Here is a 19,476-nt window from a genome sequence, read left to right as displayed (position 1 = left end):
CTCTTCCCTCCAGGTTTCCCTAATCCTTCTGTCCATTCCTACTCTTCCCCAATATCTCTTGTAGGTTTTTCTGCTGTATTAGCTTCATTTTACTGCATTGGCGTCTGCCTCTGTGGTCCGTTGTAAGCCACATTGAGCCTGACACTGTTGGGAAACTGTGGGGTACAAATGAGATAAATAATTTACCATTTCTGAAAAGCTGACACTGGAGCGTTACAACATTTAATAAATTGGTCCTCTGTATATGCTTAAGAATTAACATTTAAGCTGAGTAGGAGTGAGTATGGTGAGAGGGGGTATGCATAGGAATGCTTTGGTGTAAAAAGAAACAGTTCATTGTACTCTGTTTTGCTTGTTTCACTACAGAATCGATTTGGGGTTTACTTGATTGGTGTGGTAGCTTGGTAATAAGATTTACAACGAGTATTGGTTTATTCTATGTACTTCATAAACTTTAACCAGTAAAGTATTTAAAAAAAATGGAACTGGTCCTCCAGTTTGGTCGCCTGTGTTTTGTCTGAAGGTTCTGCAGAGCTGCTTTGCTACAAGGAGTGGCGTTCAGGTTTCCATGTTTTCTTTTGCAGATCTTTGTAGTGCTTAATGCAGAAAAGCTGATCAGACACTTACAGGAGGTTTTGGAGACCCAGGAGGTGAATTGGCAGCATGTGCTGAACTGTGTCTCTACTCTAGTCGTCTGTCAGTCTGAAGCTGAATTGCTAGTTAAAGGTAAGTTGAGAAGCTGCACAAGCTTATCTGCCAGTAGAATGAAATATCTAACTTTGTCAGGAGGAGCAACGTTGCGGAAAACCCAAAACATGCATTGGAAAAACCACACGTGCTTAGATCTTCAGACTAAATTCTGAGCGAGCTGTTGATGCCTCCCACTTGTGTGGCTGATCAGTCCTACTAATTGATAGAAAACTCGCCATTCACGACTGGATCCATGGCTTTCTGTACAGGAAGGGGTTCTCTAATTTATTAAAATATTTATTTTATTTCATTGCATTTGCTATACTGCCTTTGAACGTAATATCAAAGTGGTTTACATAGTCCAAATTAAAACAGAAAAATATTCTAAATAGATATAAAAACATAATTAAACAATAATGACACATAAGGAAGGGAATGTGAATAGCGCAACATTAGAAAACCAAATGCACTATTATCAGAACACATTAGGAATAAAGGGGGGAAAAAAACCTACCCGAGATACTCCATCATCCCACCTCTACTCTAACCTACAGTACTAAAATATTGCTTAAATAACCATGTCTTAAGGATTTCTTTTTTGTAATCTCAAATCTAAGGTTCTGGAGGAAGGGAATTCCACAACACAAGGCAGTATGGCTGAAACTATCTCAGTGCAGAGGAAGCATGGGGGCTGTGTGTCAGCTGCTGTAAACACAGAGAACAGCTCTTTGTAGGAGACTGTTTTAAGGGATTTGACTACAGAGTGATTATATTATCATAATGTTAATGGTTTTATAAGCTGTTAGTTTACACTTTAGAATCTTTTTCTCGCTGTATCCTCTTCCGAGTCTCCTGTTTGTTTCAACTTGAAACCCCTGATGCTCCTCTGTACACAGCATCCTGCAGCTTTCATTTTCTACACAATATCATTTTAGATCTTCTAGTCCGCCTGCTGACCAAAGCCTTTGAGGGTTATGAGCTGGAATACATGATAATGGCATTTCTGCTGGCTCGTCAGTCTGCTCTTGAAGGCCCTGCTGCATTCATGTCGTACACAGAGTGGTTTAAGGTAGGAGATGTTTTGTAAGCTGTGATACTTTTAATTGAACCAACACAAGATGTTCTCAAAAGTTTATGAAATTTCAGGATAAATATAATTTGTTCATGGAGACTGCGACAAAACAGTATTAATTATTTCTTTAAGTGTATTTCTCCTGTTGGCCAGCAGGTAGTGTTTTCTTGTTGTAAAGCTGTGGCACAAAGTGACTGTTCTTTGTTTAGTTTAGCATAGAGAGGAAGTAACCTACAGTATACTTTTAAAATGTGCTGTTCTGGGCTCTGATTGGCCCATGAGTTCAAATCCAGTCTGGAAATATTGGATTTTTCTCCAATCTCAGCCAGGGAGAGGAGAGAGAAAGATCTCTTCACTGAGACCATGTGAGCAGTTATATTCTGTAACCTATGAGCAGCTTTATTTCCTGTACTCCCCAGGCGCTATCCAGGTACTGACTAAATGTTTAGATAGTTTTAATATTGATCCATATTCAGTTACCTGTTATTGTGTGCTGTTTTTGAGCCATCTGTTTTTATGGTTCACTGTTCAATATTTTTATGACAATAAACACTTTTTAGTTTATTGACTCTGCTTGTCTGAACTGACTAAGAATCCTGGATGTTTGTGTGTTGGGTCTGTGGGTGCTTTCCAGGAACTGTGGGACCCCTGAGAATGTGACCCCAGTGTCCTAGAAATCACTGGGGAATAACTTGGGGGTGGGAGACTCGCCCAGAGGCAAGTGGAACCTAGTGCGTGGGGGTGGAGGGTTGACTAGTATCGAGCACATGCCTAGGTGCAGGCGGGCCTGAGCAGTGCTGAGGATAGACTCTCCAGGTGGCCTCGGGGTTAGCCCCAGGTGGGTGCTAGGTGTTCCATGACAGAGACGTTGGACAAGGGGCAGTGAGGAGCTGCATGTTCTTCTCTACACAGGGTGATTGTGTGGCATTAATCTTTCATTGCTTTCTTTCTCTAGGTTTCTTTTGGAAATGCCAGTGGTTACCATGGCAGCAGTAAGAAATCTTTGATCTTCCTTTTGAAATTCCTTTCGGACCTGGTTCCCTTTGAAGCTCCCCATTACCTGAAGGTGAAATGCTTTGAGGTGGTGTTGTGATGGTCAATGTTATAAGAAGGGCAAGAACAAAAATTAGGCAAAGATCATGACGAGACAGTGTTTGTTAGCTGCTGGCATGACAGGTGGAATGAGATTTGGATTTTGGATAGTTACTTTTCATTCCAAACACATGCTCAAGGTGAATTACAATTCAAATAACATAGTAAATGTTGACAGATAAAGATCTGCACGGTCCATCTAGTCTTCCCAACAAGGTGGCACTCTGCACAGATTCCAGTTCTTCATGACTGAACACTGGCATACTTAGAGGCATATTTTCAAAGCACTTAGCCTTCTAAAGTTCCATAGAAACCTATGGAACTTTGGAAGGCTAAGTGCTTTGAAAATGAGCCCCATAATCTCTGTCTCTCCCTGTCAGTGTTGGGGCACAGACCGTAGAAGTCTGCCCGGCATCGATCCTACTTCTTAACTACTGGTGTTTTTTTATTTTTATTTTTGTTACATTTGTACCCTGCGCTTTCCCACTCTACTATTCCACTAGCAACATTCCATGTAGAAGTCGGCCCTTGCAGATCAGGCCCTTGCAGATCAGGCCGCGCAGGCTTCTGCTTCTGTGAGTCTGACATCCTGCACGTACGTCCACTAGCAACATTCCATGTAGAATCTCCAATAGTAGCAACATTCCATGTAGAATCTCCAATAGTATCTATTTTATTTTTGTTACATTTGTACCCTGCGCTTTCCCACTCATGGCAGGCTCAATGTGGCTTACATGGGGCAATGGAGGGTTAAGTGACTTGCCCAGAGTCACAAGGAGCTGCCTGTGCCTGAAGTGGGAATCGAGCTCAGTTCCTCAGTTCCCCAGGACCAGAGTCCACCACCCTAACCATTAGGCCACTCCTCCACTGTTGCTACTATTTAACCATTAGGCCACTCCTCCACCGTTGCTACTATTTGAGATTCTGCTATTCCACTAGCAACATTCCATGTAGAATCTCCAATAGTATCTATTTTATTTTTGTTACATTTGTACCCTGCGCTTTCCCACTCATGGCAGGCTCAATGTGGCTTACATGGGGCAATGGAGGGTTAAGTGACTTGCCCAGAGTCACAAGGAGCTGCCTGTGCCTGAAGTGGGAATCAAACTCAGTTCCCCAGGACCAAAGTCCACCACCCTAACCACTAGGCCACTCCTCCACTCCACTGTTGTCGTTGAAACCCACTCCAGGCCTTGATCCTGATCTGTCTTTGCCATTTACGTGACCCAGACCGTAGAAGTCTGCCAGGCATTGGTTTTACTTCCCAATTTCTGAGCTGCCATCAAAGCTCACTCCATCTATTAGTTCATTTCAGTATAGTTTTAATTGGATTCCATCCTTTTTCTATATAGAGATCCTTTGTGTTTATCCCACGCTTTCTTAAATTCCATCACCATTTTCCCATCCCAGAAAGAGCTTGCAGTCAGGGGCCAGTAATGAGCAGGGCAGCCACTGCTTAATATTTTCACAGGAATCTTTAAATGGATATTCAGCCTAAGTTGGACCTTTTTATATGTGGCCCTGAACTTAGGTGGATAAGTTACTAATAAAGTTAGGACTGCTATTTACATGGTCCCCTTGAACTTATCTAGGTAGGAGCTGAACGTCACTATTAGTTGCATAACGTTTGACCCTCCCTATAGGTAAGTGGATACATTTTGGCTACATTTCCCATTTACTGGAAGGAGATTTTTTTTCCCCCAAAACTATTTATGTAGTTAGCCTGTAATCCTGGCCTTAAAAGTGCTTTTGAATATTAACCCGTAATTATGTACCTGAAGCAATGGAGGGTGATGTGATTTACCCAAGGCCATGATGTCTCTCCTTGTGGTGCCAACCTTTCTCCAGATTCACTCACTTTCAGTTAGAACAACTGCTTTTTCAATGGTTTTCCCTCCTCTTTGGAATAACATCCCTCTTCATCTCCGGTCGGAACTTTCCCTTTTAAGATTTAAGGCCATTCTCAAGGCCCATTTCTTTTACCAAGCTTTTCCACTTGGACATAAATATAGGTAGGTTACTCCCGCTGTTGCTATCCCAGTTCAGCAAAATCCCTTTTTATCACTGCCAGGTCTATTATTTTCTCTTTCCTCCCCACCTATTGTGATTTTTTTCCCTCCTTCCTCATTAAGGTTATTCCTTAAGCTTTAGTTGTTATGCTCCATTGTAATCCAATTGCCTTATGTTTTCCTCCTTATTTCAATTATATTTTTTGTGAACCGCTTAGATAACTTTGTTTATATGCAGTATATTAAATAAACTTGAACTGTAAGAAGGGGATTTAAACCCTAGATTCCCTGATTCACAACCCGCTGCTTCAGTCACTGGACTACCTTCTGCTCTGAGTTAGACTACACATAACCTGATGAATAGACGTATAGGATTCTGTCTAATCTGGCCTTTCTCTTGCATAAGGTACACATCCTCTATCCTCCATTTGTGCAAACAAAGTACCGCCCGCTGCTGCTGGAATACATCACCCTGGCCAAAACTCGACTGGCAGATCTCAAGGTGACTAGTTGATTTTCTTTTTCTTGCACGTGATCTCCGCTTTGTGGCACAGTACCACAGGGCCTGTTTCTCATAAACTGCATCATTCAGTGTTCTGGCTCTAAGAACACAGAGGTTAGTGTCCTTGTAGCAGTGCCCAGCACAGACCTTGTCCTGGCAAAGTGAGTCAGCAACCAAGTGTGGTGACTTGCTTGGTGATGCAGACAGCTAGTGGCTGTGTTACTGTACACATGCCCTGCCACAAAGTACATTAAAAGTTAGCTCTGTGCACCGCTATGTGGAAACTCCCTAGTTCAAGCTGTGAGTTGGGTCAGCCGCTCCCTGGATCGGTTGGGGCTGGAGGTACTGCAGAAGCCATGTTCACAAGCCCTAAGGGGAGGGAGTCATGGTCATTGCTTGAGGGTGACATCTAGTGGCTGGATGTAGACCCCCCACCCCCCTTGGTTGCAGGGTCCAGGAAGGAGCCTTGGTGCATGACCGCCAACCCAGAACCTTTACTATAAATGCCAGACTAGATAAGTGAGGAGAATATCAAATTTAAAAAAAAAATCCTTGGGTGCCCATGAATGTAGTCTAATGGTGCCATATCACAGTGTCAGCTGGAAGTACAAAGGAGCACGAGGAAACTGCTGGATCAGAAAGATTATCAGCGCATCAGATATCTGACATATATGATTTCTTTTTTAGGTTTCTATTGAAGACATGGGATTGTATGAAGATTTATCTTCAGCTAAGGAAGGTGCCCAGGTACTGCAGCAGATCTGCATGTTCAGCATAGCGCTGAGATTTGGGAATCTGGGGGATTTGAGAGGTGCTCTCATTGCACTTATGCATCTGATATTTTCCTACGGTGTGGAGCCTAACAACACTGCGGGTGTTTGCCGTGTATATGCTTAAGACTCTGAATCACTGTCTTTCCCAGTTTGCTGTGCATGGGCATGTAGTTGGGGGCCATGACTCCTCTTCCTGGTGTGCACTTTTAATTCCTAAAGTCTCAAGAACTGCGTGTTTCTTCAGTCAGCCATGATAGGCTGATTCCTTAAGCTGTATGTTGATGCATTTATAAAGTGATTGCTTGTATGTGACTTATCTATTTCTTCTAGATTGATCATATATATATATATATATATATACACACACACACATATATATTGTATCTGACATCTGTCTATATTTTATTGGTTGGTTTACTCACCTTGATATACTGCCTTTCAACAAATCAGTTTACAATAACAAATAACTAAAATTCATAAAAATAGCAAGCGGATTTCTTATATTATGGGGTCTTTTTTTTCTCCTTTTGTTATCTGCATGAGAAAGCCACAGTCCCAGGCACTTCAAGATGTGGAAAAGGCTATCAACATATTTGAAAATACAGGAAAAATACCAGCTAGCGTGATGGAGGCCAGGTATTTAATTGTTCCTTGAATTTTAGAAAAGGAAACTGAGGAATACATAAAATTGATAAACAGCCTGGAATCTCTCTGCAAATTTGTCACAAGAGTCGGTAATTTTACAAAAGATTTTCCTTATCTTCCTTCAGACCAGTTCAGAATATATAGGTTTGCCCAATATCAGGAGTTGGAGACAGAGAAAGAAAGCCTGCAGATCCTGCCCTATATAGAGAGCATTGTTCAGCCTGTAGCTTCCTAATATACTCTTCCTTCAGCATATGGTAGATTGGTAACTCTTGCAGCTTTGCTTTGTGTATCTGGCAGTGCTCCTGAGAAACCAGTTAGAGAGCCAAAGCCTCCCAGAGGAGTGACAGCAGTGCAACGGCCTCCTGTTTCCCGGTCTTGGCCAACTAGTTCCTTCACATTTTTTTATTTTTCTTACATTTGTACCCCACGCTTTCCCACTCATAGCAGGCTTAATGCAGCTTACATTTTATATACAGGTACTTATTTGTCCCTGGGGCAATGGAGGGTTAAATGACTTGCCCAGAGTCACAAGGAGCTGCCTTTGCCTGCAGTGGGAATCAAACCCAGCTCCTCAGGTCCAAAGTCCACCACTCTAACCACTAGGGCCACTCCTCCAGGGGGATACCTTCTTTTTTTTTTTTTTTTTTTATTTGTACCCCGCACTTTTTCCCACTCATGGCAGGCTCAATGCTGTCTGCTGTCTCTTGGCTGCTCTCCCCTCCACCCTCAAGTGAAAAGGTAGGTATTTAAAAAAAAAAAAAAAAAAAAGCTCAAAAGTAAGGGGAAGCAGCTTTAGGAGCTGAGCACTGCAGGGAGGAGCAATCTGTGAACTGGCTGGTGAGAAATCAGTGGGAAGGTCTGCAGCAGGGTTGCCAGGTGGAAAATTTTTTTCCCACCCAAACGAGCCCAAAACCCGCCCAAAGTCAAACCCTGCCCCTGACACCCCCACCCCCGCCGTCATCAACCCCGTCGTCATCAGCCCCGCCTCTTCCGTCACCGCCCCCGCGGCCCGAAAAACTGCAAAAAAAAACCGCCGAAAGACCCCAAAACAAGCCCAAAAAACCACAACCCGCCGCGGGCAAACATTTCCCGCGGTGAGTCGCGGAAAACCGCCCAATTGGGCGGGAAAACTGCCCACCTGGCAACACTGGTCTGCAGCAGTTGAGTCTGAAGCCACAACTGTCGCTGGTGGTTTGGCTGCAGGGTCAGTTGCAGAGGCAGCTAGTTTATCTGTGGTAAAGGTTGCAGGTGTAGTGGCAGCATGGTTCCACCAGCTTGGAAGACTGCGTACATATGCCCTTGAACAAAGGATAAGAATTGTACAAAGGACATGACAAATTACCGTTCCATTGCCAACCTGCCATTTCTGTCCAAATGAAGGAAAAGGTGGTACTGGATCAACTTCAGAAATTTCGGGAAGACACAAATGTCCTACATCCTAACCAGACAGGTTTTCACAGAGTTCATACTACCAAGACTATGTTACTAGGAGGCATATTTTCAAAGCACTTAGCCTTCCAAAGTTCCATAGAAACCTATGGAACTTTGGAAGGCTAAGTACTTTGAAAAAATGCCTCAGTGCATTGTTGTGATTCCGCTTTTATCTTTCTCAATGATCGAATATAGTGGAAAAATCTTAAAACGTTTGCTAGTTGTTTCATGTATCTATAAGACCATGAATTGTCTTACTGTATGATATGTATCCTTTATAGTTTTTTGTTGTTGTTTAATTGTTTAGAGGCCTTTTTTATTTTAAACCATCCACAAAGAGACATAAGCATTACCATACTGCGACAAACCAAAGGTCCATCAAGCCCAGTATCCTCTTCCAACAGTGGCTAATCCAAGTTACAAGTACCTGTCAAGATCCCAAAGCAGTACAATACATTTTATGGTGGCCCTTCAGTTCAATTCTGCACCTCCCTCCCCTGAGACCTCTGCCAGTTCACTTCCCTGTTCAGGTTTGACAATGATCCTCACTCCTGCCCTGCTGCACTCCCAGTATGGAGAGCCCCGTACAGAGCTTTGATACATCCCACCCCTGTCTTGCAGTACCCCTTGCTGTTCCAGTATTGAGACCCCTGTTCATCTCTCCCTCGGTGTATCTTGGTCTTGGCATGTGGCTCTCCATGTTTTCAGTCTCTGTCCTCTGGGTGTATCCGCAGAGCTCTTCCTGTGTTTATTTTGTCAGGCTTTTGACACTTCTTTTCTTTCTTAGCATTTTTCGCAGACCATACTTCACTGGCCGCTTCCTTCCCATGTTGCTCAAGCCACGAGTGGTCAGTATGCATTTCATTTGCCTTTTACTGTGGATGCCTGTTTGTGAAAGAAAACATATTTCCATTTATCATTGCTTTTATCTTTCAGTTGCCAAAGGCTGCAGACTCATGGGTGGCATTCATAGATGCTTTAAAGAGGTAAGGGGACAGACCAGTCACCTGGTTTACAGAGTAGAGGGTAGCCTGTGTGTGCCCTTTTATAACATAACATTTTCAGTAGGACAGAGGCGAAGGTGGACTTTAGAAAATGAAGGTCTATCTTCAGGCTGCTCGTAGGAATTTTTCTTAGGGGTTGACGCGTTTTAGGTCCTAGAGATTATAGACCTCATTGGCTGTGCATCTCAATGTACTTTATTTCTTAAAGGGGGTGTGAGGATCTATTTTGATATGTGTTGTTTTAATTTTGTTTTGGATTGCAGAGCAGATAAAATCCCGGCCAGTGTGTACTCTGAATATATCCAGGGCTGTCACTTGCAGAAGCAGAAACTGCTGGAAGGTGAAAGATGTTTGGTCATGGTGTGAGGTGACATTCTGCCACCTTGACTTGATTTGATTTATTGACTCAATGTACCACTTTTGACAATTAGTATTTAAAGGGGTTTACAACTGAAAGAAAATACAGTTTAGATATACAGTACATATGATTTATTTATTTATTTGCTGCATTTGTACCCCACATTTTCCCACCCATTTGCAGGCTCAACGTGGCTTACATTATGTTGCAAAGGCATCACCATTAACAGAGTAGAGATGCGGCATAATGTTACAGATTGATGTGTAAGAAATCAGATAAATAGGGTCAGTAGAATGATAATACATAACATATAAGTGAGATTTAAAAAAACACAGTCAAAAGCATATCTACGTACAAATTTAAATATGATAAAAACACTTCCAATGTCAATCAAAACATTACAGAACTCAAAGATCTTTAAAGGTGTTTTCAAAATGTTCTGGCATCCAAAATTACTGGATAGATTATTAACAGTGGTAGGTTCCACAAAGATGGCCTAACACAACTAAAGCCTTTATTCCTTGAAGAAGTCAATCTAACCAATTTCAATGATGGAGGCTGTAGCAAAGAGTGTTGAGAGGATCGCAGAGAGCGTTGCTGTTCTTGTTTAATCAGCTTATTTGAAAGGTATTTAGGGACCCCCAAACAAAGCGATGTTAAAGAAAGGAACAGATAATGAAAATAAGAATATCACAATACCTCTGCAAAGCTATTTGGTGAAACTACACCTTGAATATTGTGTGCAATTCTGGTTGCCACATCTCAAAAAAAGAAGGGAAAAAAAATTAGAAAAGGTACAAAGAAGGATGACCAAAATAATAAAGAGGGTGGATCTCCTCTCATATGATGAAAGGCTAAAGTACGAATCCACAACCTTAAACATCCCAGACCACACCCTCCCACACCAGCCTAAAAATACTCGGCTTCACAATCGACCGCAACCTTACTCTTGAGAGCCAAGTTAACTCTGCAACAAAGAAAATGTTCCATTCACTGTGGAAACTTAAACGAGTAACCCTTTCTTCCCTTTCTTCCCAAGGCAAGTATTTCGTAACCTATTACAATCTATGGTTCTAAGCCATGCAGACTACTGCAACGGAATCTATGCGGGATGTAAATACCTACTCACAAAGAAAGTCCAGACCGCCCCAAACAGCAGCCAGACTGTTATTTGGTAAAACACGATTTGAAAGTGCTAAACCCCTCCGAGAAAAACTGCATTGGCTCCCAATCAAAGAACGCATTATCTTTAAAATCCTGGTCCACAAAATTATATACGGTGAAGCCCCAGGATACATGACAGACCTTATAAATCTGCCAACCAGAAACAGAACTGGATTATCACGAACATACCTAAACCTCCACTACCCTAATTGCGAAAGTCTCAAATACAATACAACCTATGCATCCAGCTTCTCCTATATAAGCACACAACTATGGAAAGCACTGCCTAAAGCTGTGAAAATAATCTATGACCATCTAAATTTCAGGAAATCACTAAAAGCCAACCTGTTCAAAAAGGCTTACCCTACCGACCCAACTTAAATCCCTACGTCTGGCAACACAGCTAAACCAATGATCGGACTGGACAATTTACAACCTTTCCTCTTTTTGACCCCATTGTACCTGAGTCGCACCTACCTATTCGACCTCAACATAACCTTGTATTTCTTTCTCTACCGGACTTGGTGAACGCCTTTACGGTATTATGTAAGCCATATTGATCCTGCAAATTAGTGTGAAAATGTGGGATATAAATGTAACAAATAAATAAATAAATCTTGTCTGAAATGGGAAGCCAGTGCAGATCTCTCAGTGTTAGTGAATGTACTGGCACATCTTCCTCTCAATTGGACCTTTCTGCTTTGGGCAGTTGCATAGTTTTGCAGCTTGGACTTCAGCAAATCAGGTTATAGTGATTATTCATTTAAATGATAGGAAATTATGCACTGAGAAGACAGAGGCAGCTGCCAAGGTGATATCAGATAATGTGGTATCCACTAGAGCTGTACCGAATATTTGTATTTGAACTGAATAGTGCCCCAAATACATTATACTTACTCAGCAAATAGTGTTTTAAATGTGCACACACTCCCTCCCACCACACCTCGCAAAATAGTTCCTTCCCACTTACCTGCTCAGCGCAGCCTCTTTGTTGAAAAAAGTACAGCAGAATCAGTGATAGTCGGGGGAAACCAACCCCCAGGGACTAGAAGCATTGCAGGCAGCAGAGCCAGCCCCCGCAGTGATGTCAGCAACAGTCCCGCTGTCTGATTAGACACAGGAGTTGAAAGCCAGCCCCTACAGTGATGTCAGCAGCAGTTTCGCTGTCTGATTGGGCACAGGAGTTTGCGAGGTGCAGTAATGTCTGCATTCTGCCATGGAGCATTTGGTTTCAGTTCTGAATGGTGCTATTGTTTTAAAAATACTCTGCTTTTCCATTTCGACAGAAGTTAAATCACTACCTTAATGTAATGCACCTTGGGCTACTGCTGAAAAGGCATGAGCTGAATCCAAATTCTCTCTCTCCAAGATTAGCACATAGGGTTATTTCCAAATGCCCTGAAATGTGGCAGCCATCAGTCAGGTCAATTAAGAACTTTGTAATATTCTAGTTATTGAAGATGGAGGATTTGTACTTCCTGTTACTTTGTTGACCGGAGATCTGGCGGCGATTGCTAAGCTGATTTGTACTGCAATGGATAAAAAGTCTGGTATGGAAAGACTTTACGATTATGGATGAAGATCTGAGCAAAGCAATCTGCAGAATGTGCGGAAATGATTTTGTGTGGTGTTGGTCGGTCTAAGAATTCCATGACCTCTGCTTTAAACAATCACTTAAAGCACAAACATCTTGAGGAATTTAAATCTGTTGGTGAAGTGCGATACTACGCACATCCAAAGTCCAGTCAAGAAAAATGAAAACCAACAAAGTGTAAGAGATCTGATATTAAAAAAAAAAGTGGATAATAGATAGCTTGGAGACCCAAAAGATTCACGAAGCTATTGGTGAAATGATAGCCGTAGATGTCCAGCCTTTCTCTATTGTTGAGGACATTGGCTTCCAGAAGTTAGTAGTGGCTTTAGAACCTAATTTGAAATTGCCATCAAGGAAGTATTTTTTTTTAGAAAAGATCATCCTATGTTTGTATGAACGGATCAAAGGTAACATTCAAGCAGGTATTGATAAGGCAAACAAAATATCTCTCACGACTGATTGTTAGACATCGGAAAACACAACTGAATCATTTGTAAGTTTTACTGCTCACTAGATTTGTGATGATTTTCAGTAATAGTTTGCTGTCTTGCATTGTAAGTATTTTCATGGTAGTCGCACTGCAGCTTATCTAGCAGAAGATCTGATGGAAATGCTCACAAAGTGTAACATTGAGAAAAGCCAAGTCCGTGTTGTCTTACGAGACAGTGGGGCCAACATAACTAAAGCTCTGAGGTCCCAATGCTCAAAACTCCAGCGCTGTATGGAACAGTGCCAGAAAATAGCACCAGAACAACACGGGAAAAAAACTTCCTAATGCTCAATGCTAATAGTATGCAAATCATCTGTGCACTGTTAGTGTTGAGCATTAGGAAGTTAAGAGGGAGGATTGTGCCTGGGCATGCGCACAAGGCCTGCGTATAAGCAAAGCTCTTTTCTCATGCCAAAACTGGGGAGCACGGAGCCCTGCATAGCCAGGGGGGAGAGGCACTGGTTTGGCATATTGGAGCCTCAATGCTACCAGCCTTCAAGAGGTTCATTTCCAGTGCTTCCCGCTAAAACCTGGTAGCAACCCATGGGTCACCTGTTGAAATCATATGGCATTGTACTGTGACTCCACTGCACTTGAATTAACAGGTCACTTCAGACACCCTAACATCAGTTCCGAGCTGGCGTAAGGTTTCCAGCGGTAAGGACGCCCTTGTTGAGTGCGCTGTCCTCTGAGCATCGGAGGGAATAGGAAATGACCTCATTTACATTCTTTTGACTACATTACCATGCTATTTGTGCTGAACGAGGGTGAGCTCATTGTTTCCCATTGAAAGGGCCTCTGAGCATTGTGCACAGGTCCAAGTGATGTGCTGCTCTTTAATTTGTCGATGTGGCTCAGTACGTCTTCCAAGTTCGCCAAGATTTCTTTCAGTTCCTCCACAACATTGCCCTTGCAAGCTATTTCTGATACAGTAGATCTCTTCTGTAAAGACTGAAGCAAAGAATTCATTCAGTTTCTCTGCTATGGCCATGTCCTCCCTGGGTGCCCCTTTTGCTCCTTCATGATCTAACGGTCCCACGGATTTCCTCGCAGTTAGCCTTCTTTATGAATGCTTTGCATCTAACTTGCCTGTACTTATGTTATTATTTTTTTCATTTGGGTCCTTTTTTAATTCTTTGAAGTGCATTCTTTTGGCTCTAATAGTCTCTTTCACTTCACCTTTTAACCATGTGAATTTGGAATGTTTTCTTTTTTTTAAAGGAAGCTTGCCAAATTTTCAATAGCTTCCTAAATCTGATCTACATTTACTTCTACTTTTACATGGATATTTCATTTGTTGTTTATGTGTTGTCTTTAGATAAAAGTCTGCTAAATGCTTCTGAAATAAACAGGTGATCTCTGATTTAATGTTGTTTCTTTTATTATTTATGTTAAAGTTCTCAATGCCCATTATTCGTATTCAGCCACATGATGTTTTTTTATTATTTGTATTTGGCTAAATAGTAAAATATACTCTTCACTACAACTTTAGTATCCACAGTAAAGAATCCCTTAATTCTCAGTCTAAATGTTAAGGCATTGTGCTTCATTTCAAACAAACGATCTGTAGTATTTCATTTTCCATTTGGTTTAAAAATAGCAATAAGTGGTTTCCAAACCTGGGTCCTTGGAACGTTTCAAGTTTTTTAAGCGTATTGTGACATCTTAAGGTTTAGACTGAGGATGAACAAATTCTTCATTGTGGGCAGCATGTTGTCTGTTAAAAAAAATGTGATCACACTGAGAGTTCTTAGGCAGTTTAATCAGTGCTGTGAATGGGACCTTCAGAGATAAGTTGGGTCGTACCGTGAAGCTTAGCATTGCTATTACTGTTCCCACTTTCAGATTATATCAGGCATTGTAACAATTCTCTACATGCTGAACTGTGTCCATATTGAGCTGTGCCTGTAGTCCTCTGTCATTGAGGGCTACAGGTGTACTGGGGTTATGAACTTGGTGTTCCCACTGAGCCTTTGAGGTGTTTGGATGGTAAGAGTTCTGGTTTTGTTTACTACTTTTTGAGTTTCTTCCCCTTTATCTTCCTTCTGAATCCAGCTGTTTCCCAGGTCCAGCACAGCTGGGTTAGTGGAGATGCAGGAAGGATTGAAATATTGTAGTGCATTTCTCTCTCCCGTGCAGGTGGATCAGTAGTGGAAATGGACATAGACCAGTCAGAAGAGCCTTTCAAGTTGCTGAAAGCTGCACTGGAAGAAATGAGACAACTGATGACAGATTCCAGCAGATCTGATGGTGTGTAATTACATCTGAACATTCGTTCCAGGGAGAAGGGTACAGAGAAAGGGCAAGCGATTCCAGTAAACCTTGGTATAAGGGGTGTTTGTAGAAGCCAGTCTGTTTAGAAATGGTACAAATAAGGGCGACCAAAATGATTAAGGGAATGGAATGCTTCTCATGATGCTAAAGAGTTTAAGGGCTCTTCAGCATGGAGAAGAGATGGCTATGGGGGGATATGATGGAGATCTGTGAAATCCTGAGTGAAGTGGAATGGGTAAACGTGAATTCTTTGTTTCCATGGCATCCCTCCAGGTCGGCATAGATGGGTTATACACTCCAACCACCGAGAACAACTAACTTCTGAGTTTGGCTATAAGCCTGCTGTGCAGTCCCTCAGGGAGCTGGTAGTTCTTAGTTTCCAGCAGGTGGTGTACTTGCAGTCCTGGTCAGATACTTAGGTGTTAGGCCTGTTAGGGGTCGTTGGTTTAAAAAAAGCCCCAAAACAAAACAGAAAGCCGTGTTGGTATTCCCTCTCAGAGCTGGTCAAACAGTTTGACCAGGAGTTAAGGCACGTGGGGGTCTCTTTCACCCTGGGGTTGTCACACCCAGGTGTCCAGGTCCCACCCCCCCCCCCCCCCTTCCGCATCCTTTTGGGACAATATTGGTGGTGTGCCTCAATTGTGCTCCTCTGCCGCTGGGCAGACAGCCAGTCTTTAACGCCTGTGGGGTCTGCTGTTGTAATTGAAAAGAAAAAGTGTCTGCCTTAGATTTTTTCCCTACTGCTGCAGAGCTGCTTTTGGCTGGCTGTTTAGTGCTGTCTTACCCTCGCAGCTTGAGGGTTTCTCGTGCCGGGGTGAGGGCTGCTGTTCTTCCTCTGAATGGTCCGGGTATCTGTGGGGGGGGAGGGGGAGGGGACAGAGGCTGTGAGTGCTTCTCTCTCTTAGCGCCAGGTGGCAGCCATGACGAACACGGAGCGGATAAAAAAGTGTCCTTTTTTGTCCTCTTGTTCCTGCCAGGGAGTGGATGGGACTTGGTGGGGGCCTATAAGTTTTTTGTAATCTACTTAGAGGTTTGGACTCTGATTCAGCAGCCGATTCAAGAGCCAGGAAGGAGGAGTCCAGCAGAGAGACCTTCAAGGCTGGTGTTTCAGCTGCTTAGGAAGTGGTGGCAGCTTCAGTTTTGGAGAGAACTGCTACCATGGTAATTTCAGCATCAGGGAATGAGCAGCTGTCGTGTCTTGTACCCATGGCCAATTTATGGCAGTCATGACCTGAGGTCTCCGGGATGGGATTTCTCACCTGAATTTATTCTAACCATGTATAGTGTTTTTTTTTGCATGAGGCTGCAAGGAGTCCAGCATATCAGGCCCTGAGGTCTGCTAGGGCCCCCTCTTCCACCTCCGCAGCCATCTTGCAAGCATCAGAGACTGTATTGGGAAGAAGAAGAGCTCTTAGAGGCAGGCTGTTTCCTTTCAGAGGAGGAGGACTTGGAAGAAGCAGAGGATGAGACCCACATCCCTCAGGAAATGGATGCTTGGATGGAGGATCTTCCTCTTGGAGATGATTCTTCAGTCATGTGCATGTTTCATTGGGATGAGTTGTAGGAGCCCATCAGATATCTTCAGTCTTGAAGTTTGAGGAGAACACTGAGGAAGCTTCCTGCACTTTAGAACCAGTGATTAAGGGGATCCATAAATCAGCAAAATCCTTTCCTGTTCATCAGAATATTAAAAATATTATTCAGGCACAGAGGAATTCCCCAGATGCTCCTTTCAAACTGGCAAGATCTATGGTTTGGCTGTATCCAATACTGGAACAGGATAGAGAGCCTCTTCATCCCCCAGTGGCGGATGCCTTGGTCTCTGCAGTCACTAAACATAATACGGTTCCAGTGGATGTTGGTACAGCTGTGAGAGATCCTCAGGACTGCAAGATAGAGGCTCTTCTCAAGCAAAAGTTTGATGTGGCTGTGTTGGCTGTTAGGCAGCTGTCTGTGATGCTCTGTCACCTGCTTAGAGTGTCAGCTAAGTCCATGGCTCTGAGTGTCATGGCCAGGAGGTCCTTATGGTTGCGGGGCTGGTTGACAGATGCAGCTTCTAAATCGAAGTTGAGGAAGTTTCCCTTTAAAGGTTCTCTGCTGTTTGGTAAGGAGCTGGTTAAGCTTGTCAACAGTCTGGGGAGACAAAAGTTCCCAGACTACCAGAAGATAGGCCGAAGATGGCTGCTAGAGGTGCATCTGGTAGAGGGCGCTTTAGAGATTCTCGTGGGTGTAGACCAGGATGGGTTGGTGGTAGCCAGCACAGTTGTTCTTTCTAGAAAACACATTTATTTTGTGGGGGCCAGGACTATGGTCCCTTTTCTTCCTTGCCCGGACATTTGGCTCAGTGAAAGTGTCCGTTTCCAGTTGCAGTAGGAGCAAGGTTGAGAGAGTTTTATCGGAACTGGATTCAAATTACCGATGATCAGTGGCTTCTGGAGATCGCGCACAACAGGTATTCCCTAGAGTTCGCTTGTCCCCTCCCAGATGCCTTTTTAGAGTCTCCCTGTCGGATAAGGTGGAAAGCGAGAGCTGTCAGGGAGACTCTGGATAGGTTGATCCATCTCTGGACAGTACTGCTGGTCCCACGCGACAGACTAGGCACTGGGCAAATCTACTTTGAATGGGCTCCTTCCAGCCTGTTTTGGACCTGAAGGGGGTGAATCGTGCCCTTATTAGCTGCCTTTTCACATGGAGACTCTACAGTTGGTTATAGTATCCATGTGGCCTGAGGAGTTTCCCACATTGTTGGATCTGATGGAAGCTTATCTTCATATTCCCATCTGGCAGAAGCATTAGATTCCTTTGCTTCGTAGGGAGGCACTCCCATTTGGTCTAGGTATGGCTCCTCGCACCTTTTCAAAGGTGGTGATGGTACTTGTGGTAGTGCTGCAGAAAGAAGGTATCTTGGTGCACCTATATCTGGATGACTAGCTCATCCGGATGAAATCCTGTCAGGAGAGCAGCGAGGCTACAGGTGGTTCGCATGTTAGTCTTTGGGCTGGGTGGTTAACCTAGTGAAGAGTCAGTTGTCCATCGCATCAGTTGGAGTGTTTGGGTGTTTGCTTCGACACCGAGGTGGGGAGAATATTTCTTCCCAAGGTTCGGATTCAGAAGCCGCAGGCATAGGTGCGAGCCTTGCTCCAGTTCAGATGTCCTCAAGCCAGAGATTACCTTCAGGTGCTGGGTTCCATGGTGGTGTCCTTGGAGGTGATACAGTGGGCCAGGGCCCACATGAGGCCACTGCAGGAAGCCCTTCTTCTCCCGATGGTCCCTGTAGTTTCAGTCCCTGGAGGTTCAGATTCTGCCGGGGGGGGGGGGGGGGTCTAGCGTGGCACAGTCATGCCTGGTGGTTATGGCAACACAGTCTATCACAGTGCTGGTGCCTGGACCCACCACAGTGGATGGTGGTTACCAGGGATGCCAGTCTCAAGGGCTGGGGTGCCAGTTGTCTAGGCCATGTGGCTTAGGGCCGTTGGACATTGAAGGAATCTCTGTGGTCGATGAGGTCGATCAGTTATTTGGAAACAAAGGCAATTCATCTGGCCCTTCTTGCATTACAGGATCTGATTCAGGGGAAGGCTATTTGGATCCTCTCAGACAACATCACAGCAGTAGCGTATGTCAGCCAACAAGGTGGGACCTTGAGTTGTCTATTGGTGGGGGAGGTGGCTGTGCTTCTGGTATGGGCCGAGAACCATCTTGAAGACCTGTCCGCCGCACATGTTGTGGGGTGGAAAGCATGAAGGTGGACTTTCTAAGCAGACACAAATTGGATCCATGGGAATGGAACCTGGGACACAGCTTCTTCGACCTCCTCGTAGACAGGTGAGATTGACCAGTGATGGATTTGATGGCGTCTTCCTTCATCACCCATGTTCCCCTGTTCTTAAGTTGGAGGAAGAGTGGCAGGTGGAGGGCATTAGATGTCCTCACTCAGGAGTGGCCCTCGTTAGGTCTCCTCTGTGTTCCTTCCGTGGCCTAGGGTAGACAGGATCCTCCAGAGAATCGAGTGTCATCAGGGCTGGGTAGTGCTGGTGCTCCAGGGTGGCTCCAGATTGGCCTTGGCAGCCTTTGTACAGCGATCTGGTGCCTCTGATGATAGACTGTCCCTTCAGGCTGCCAGTGGCAGAAGAGCTACTGGTTCAGGTACTAGCCTTGATGCCAGAGCAGTCTCCATTTTGTCTTGTGGCTTGGCTCTTGAAAGGGCACATTTAAGGAAGGAAAGCTATTTGAACAAGGTGGTTGGCACTTTCCTTCACTCTATGAAACGTTTTACCTCTTTGGCTTATGTCCAGGTCTGGTATATTTTTGAAGGTTGGTGTTCGGAATGTTTAATTAATTTGTTACATTTGTATCCCACATTTTCCCACCTATT

General features: G+C 43.8%; 1 protein-coding gene across 1 annotated transcript in view; it reads left to right on the top strand.

Annotated features, from left to right (window-relative positions):
• The window catches only part of LOC115471372 (Fanconi anemia group A protein-like), a 138,234-nt gene that overhangs the window by 41,728 nt on the left and 77,030 nt on the right, over window positions 1-19,476 (top strand). Inside the window, exons 13-22 of the mRNA XM_030205070.1 lie at window positions 585-726; window positions 1,626-1,759; window positions 2,718-2,828; window positions 5,270-5,365; window positions 6,053-6,112; window positions 6,686-6,774; window positions 9,005-9,065; window positions 9,154-9,203; window positions 9,485-9,561; window positions 14,967-15,077. Of these exons, the coding sequence (XP_030060930.1) occupies window positions 585-726; window positions 1,626-1,759; window positions 2,718-2,828; window positions 5,270-5,365; window positions 6,053-6,112; window positions 6,686-6,774; window positions 9,005-9,065; window positions 9,154-9,203; window positions 9,485-9,561; window positions 14,967-15,077 (931 nt within the window). The remainder of the gene's footprint in view (window positions 1-584; window positions 727-1,625; window positions 1,760-2,717; window positions 2,829-5,269; window positions 5,366-6,052; window positions 6,113-6,685; window positions 6,775-9,004; window positions 9,066-9,153; window positions 9,204-9,484; window positions 9,562-14,966; window positions 15,078-19,476) is intronic.

The sequence above is a fragment of the Microcaecilia unicolor genome, chromosome 5 (genome assembly GCF_901765095.1).
Source record: "Microcaecilia unicolor chromosome 5, aMicUni1.1, whole genome shotgun sequence".
NCBI lineage: Eukaryota > Metazoa > Chordata > Amphibia > Gymnophiona > Siphonopidae > Microcaecilia > Microcaecilia unicolor.
Note: the sequence above shows the minus strand (reverse complement) of the source record. Positions and strands in the feature narration are given on the sequence as shown.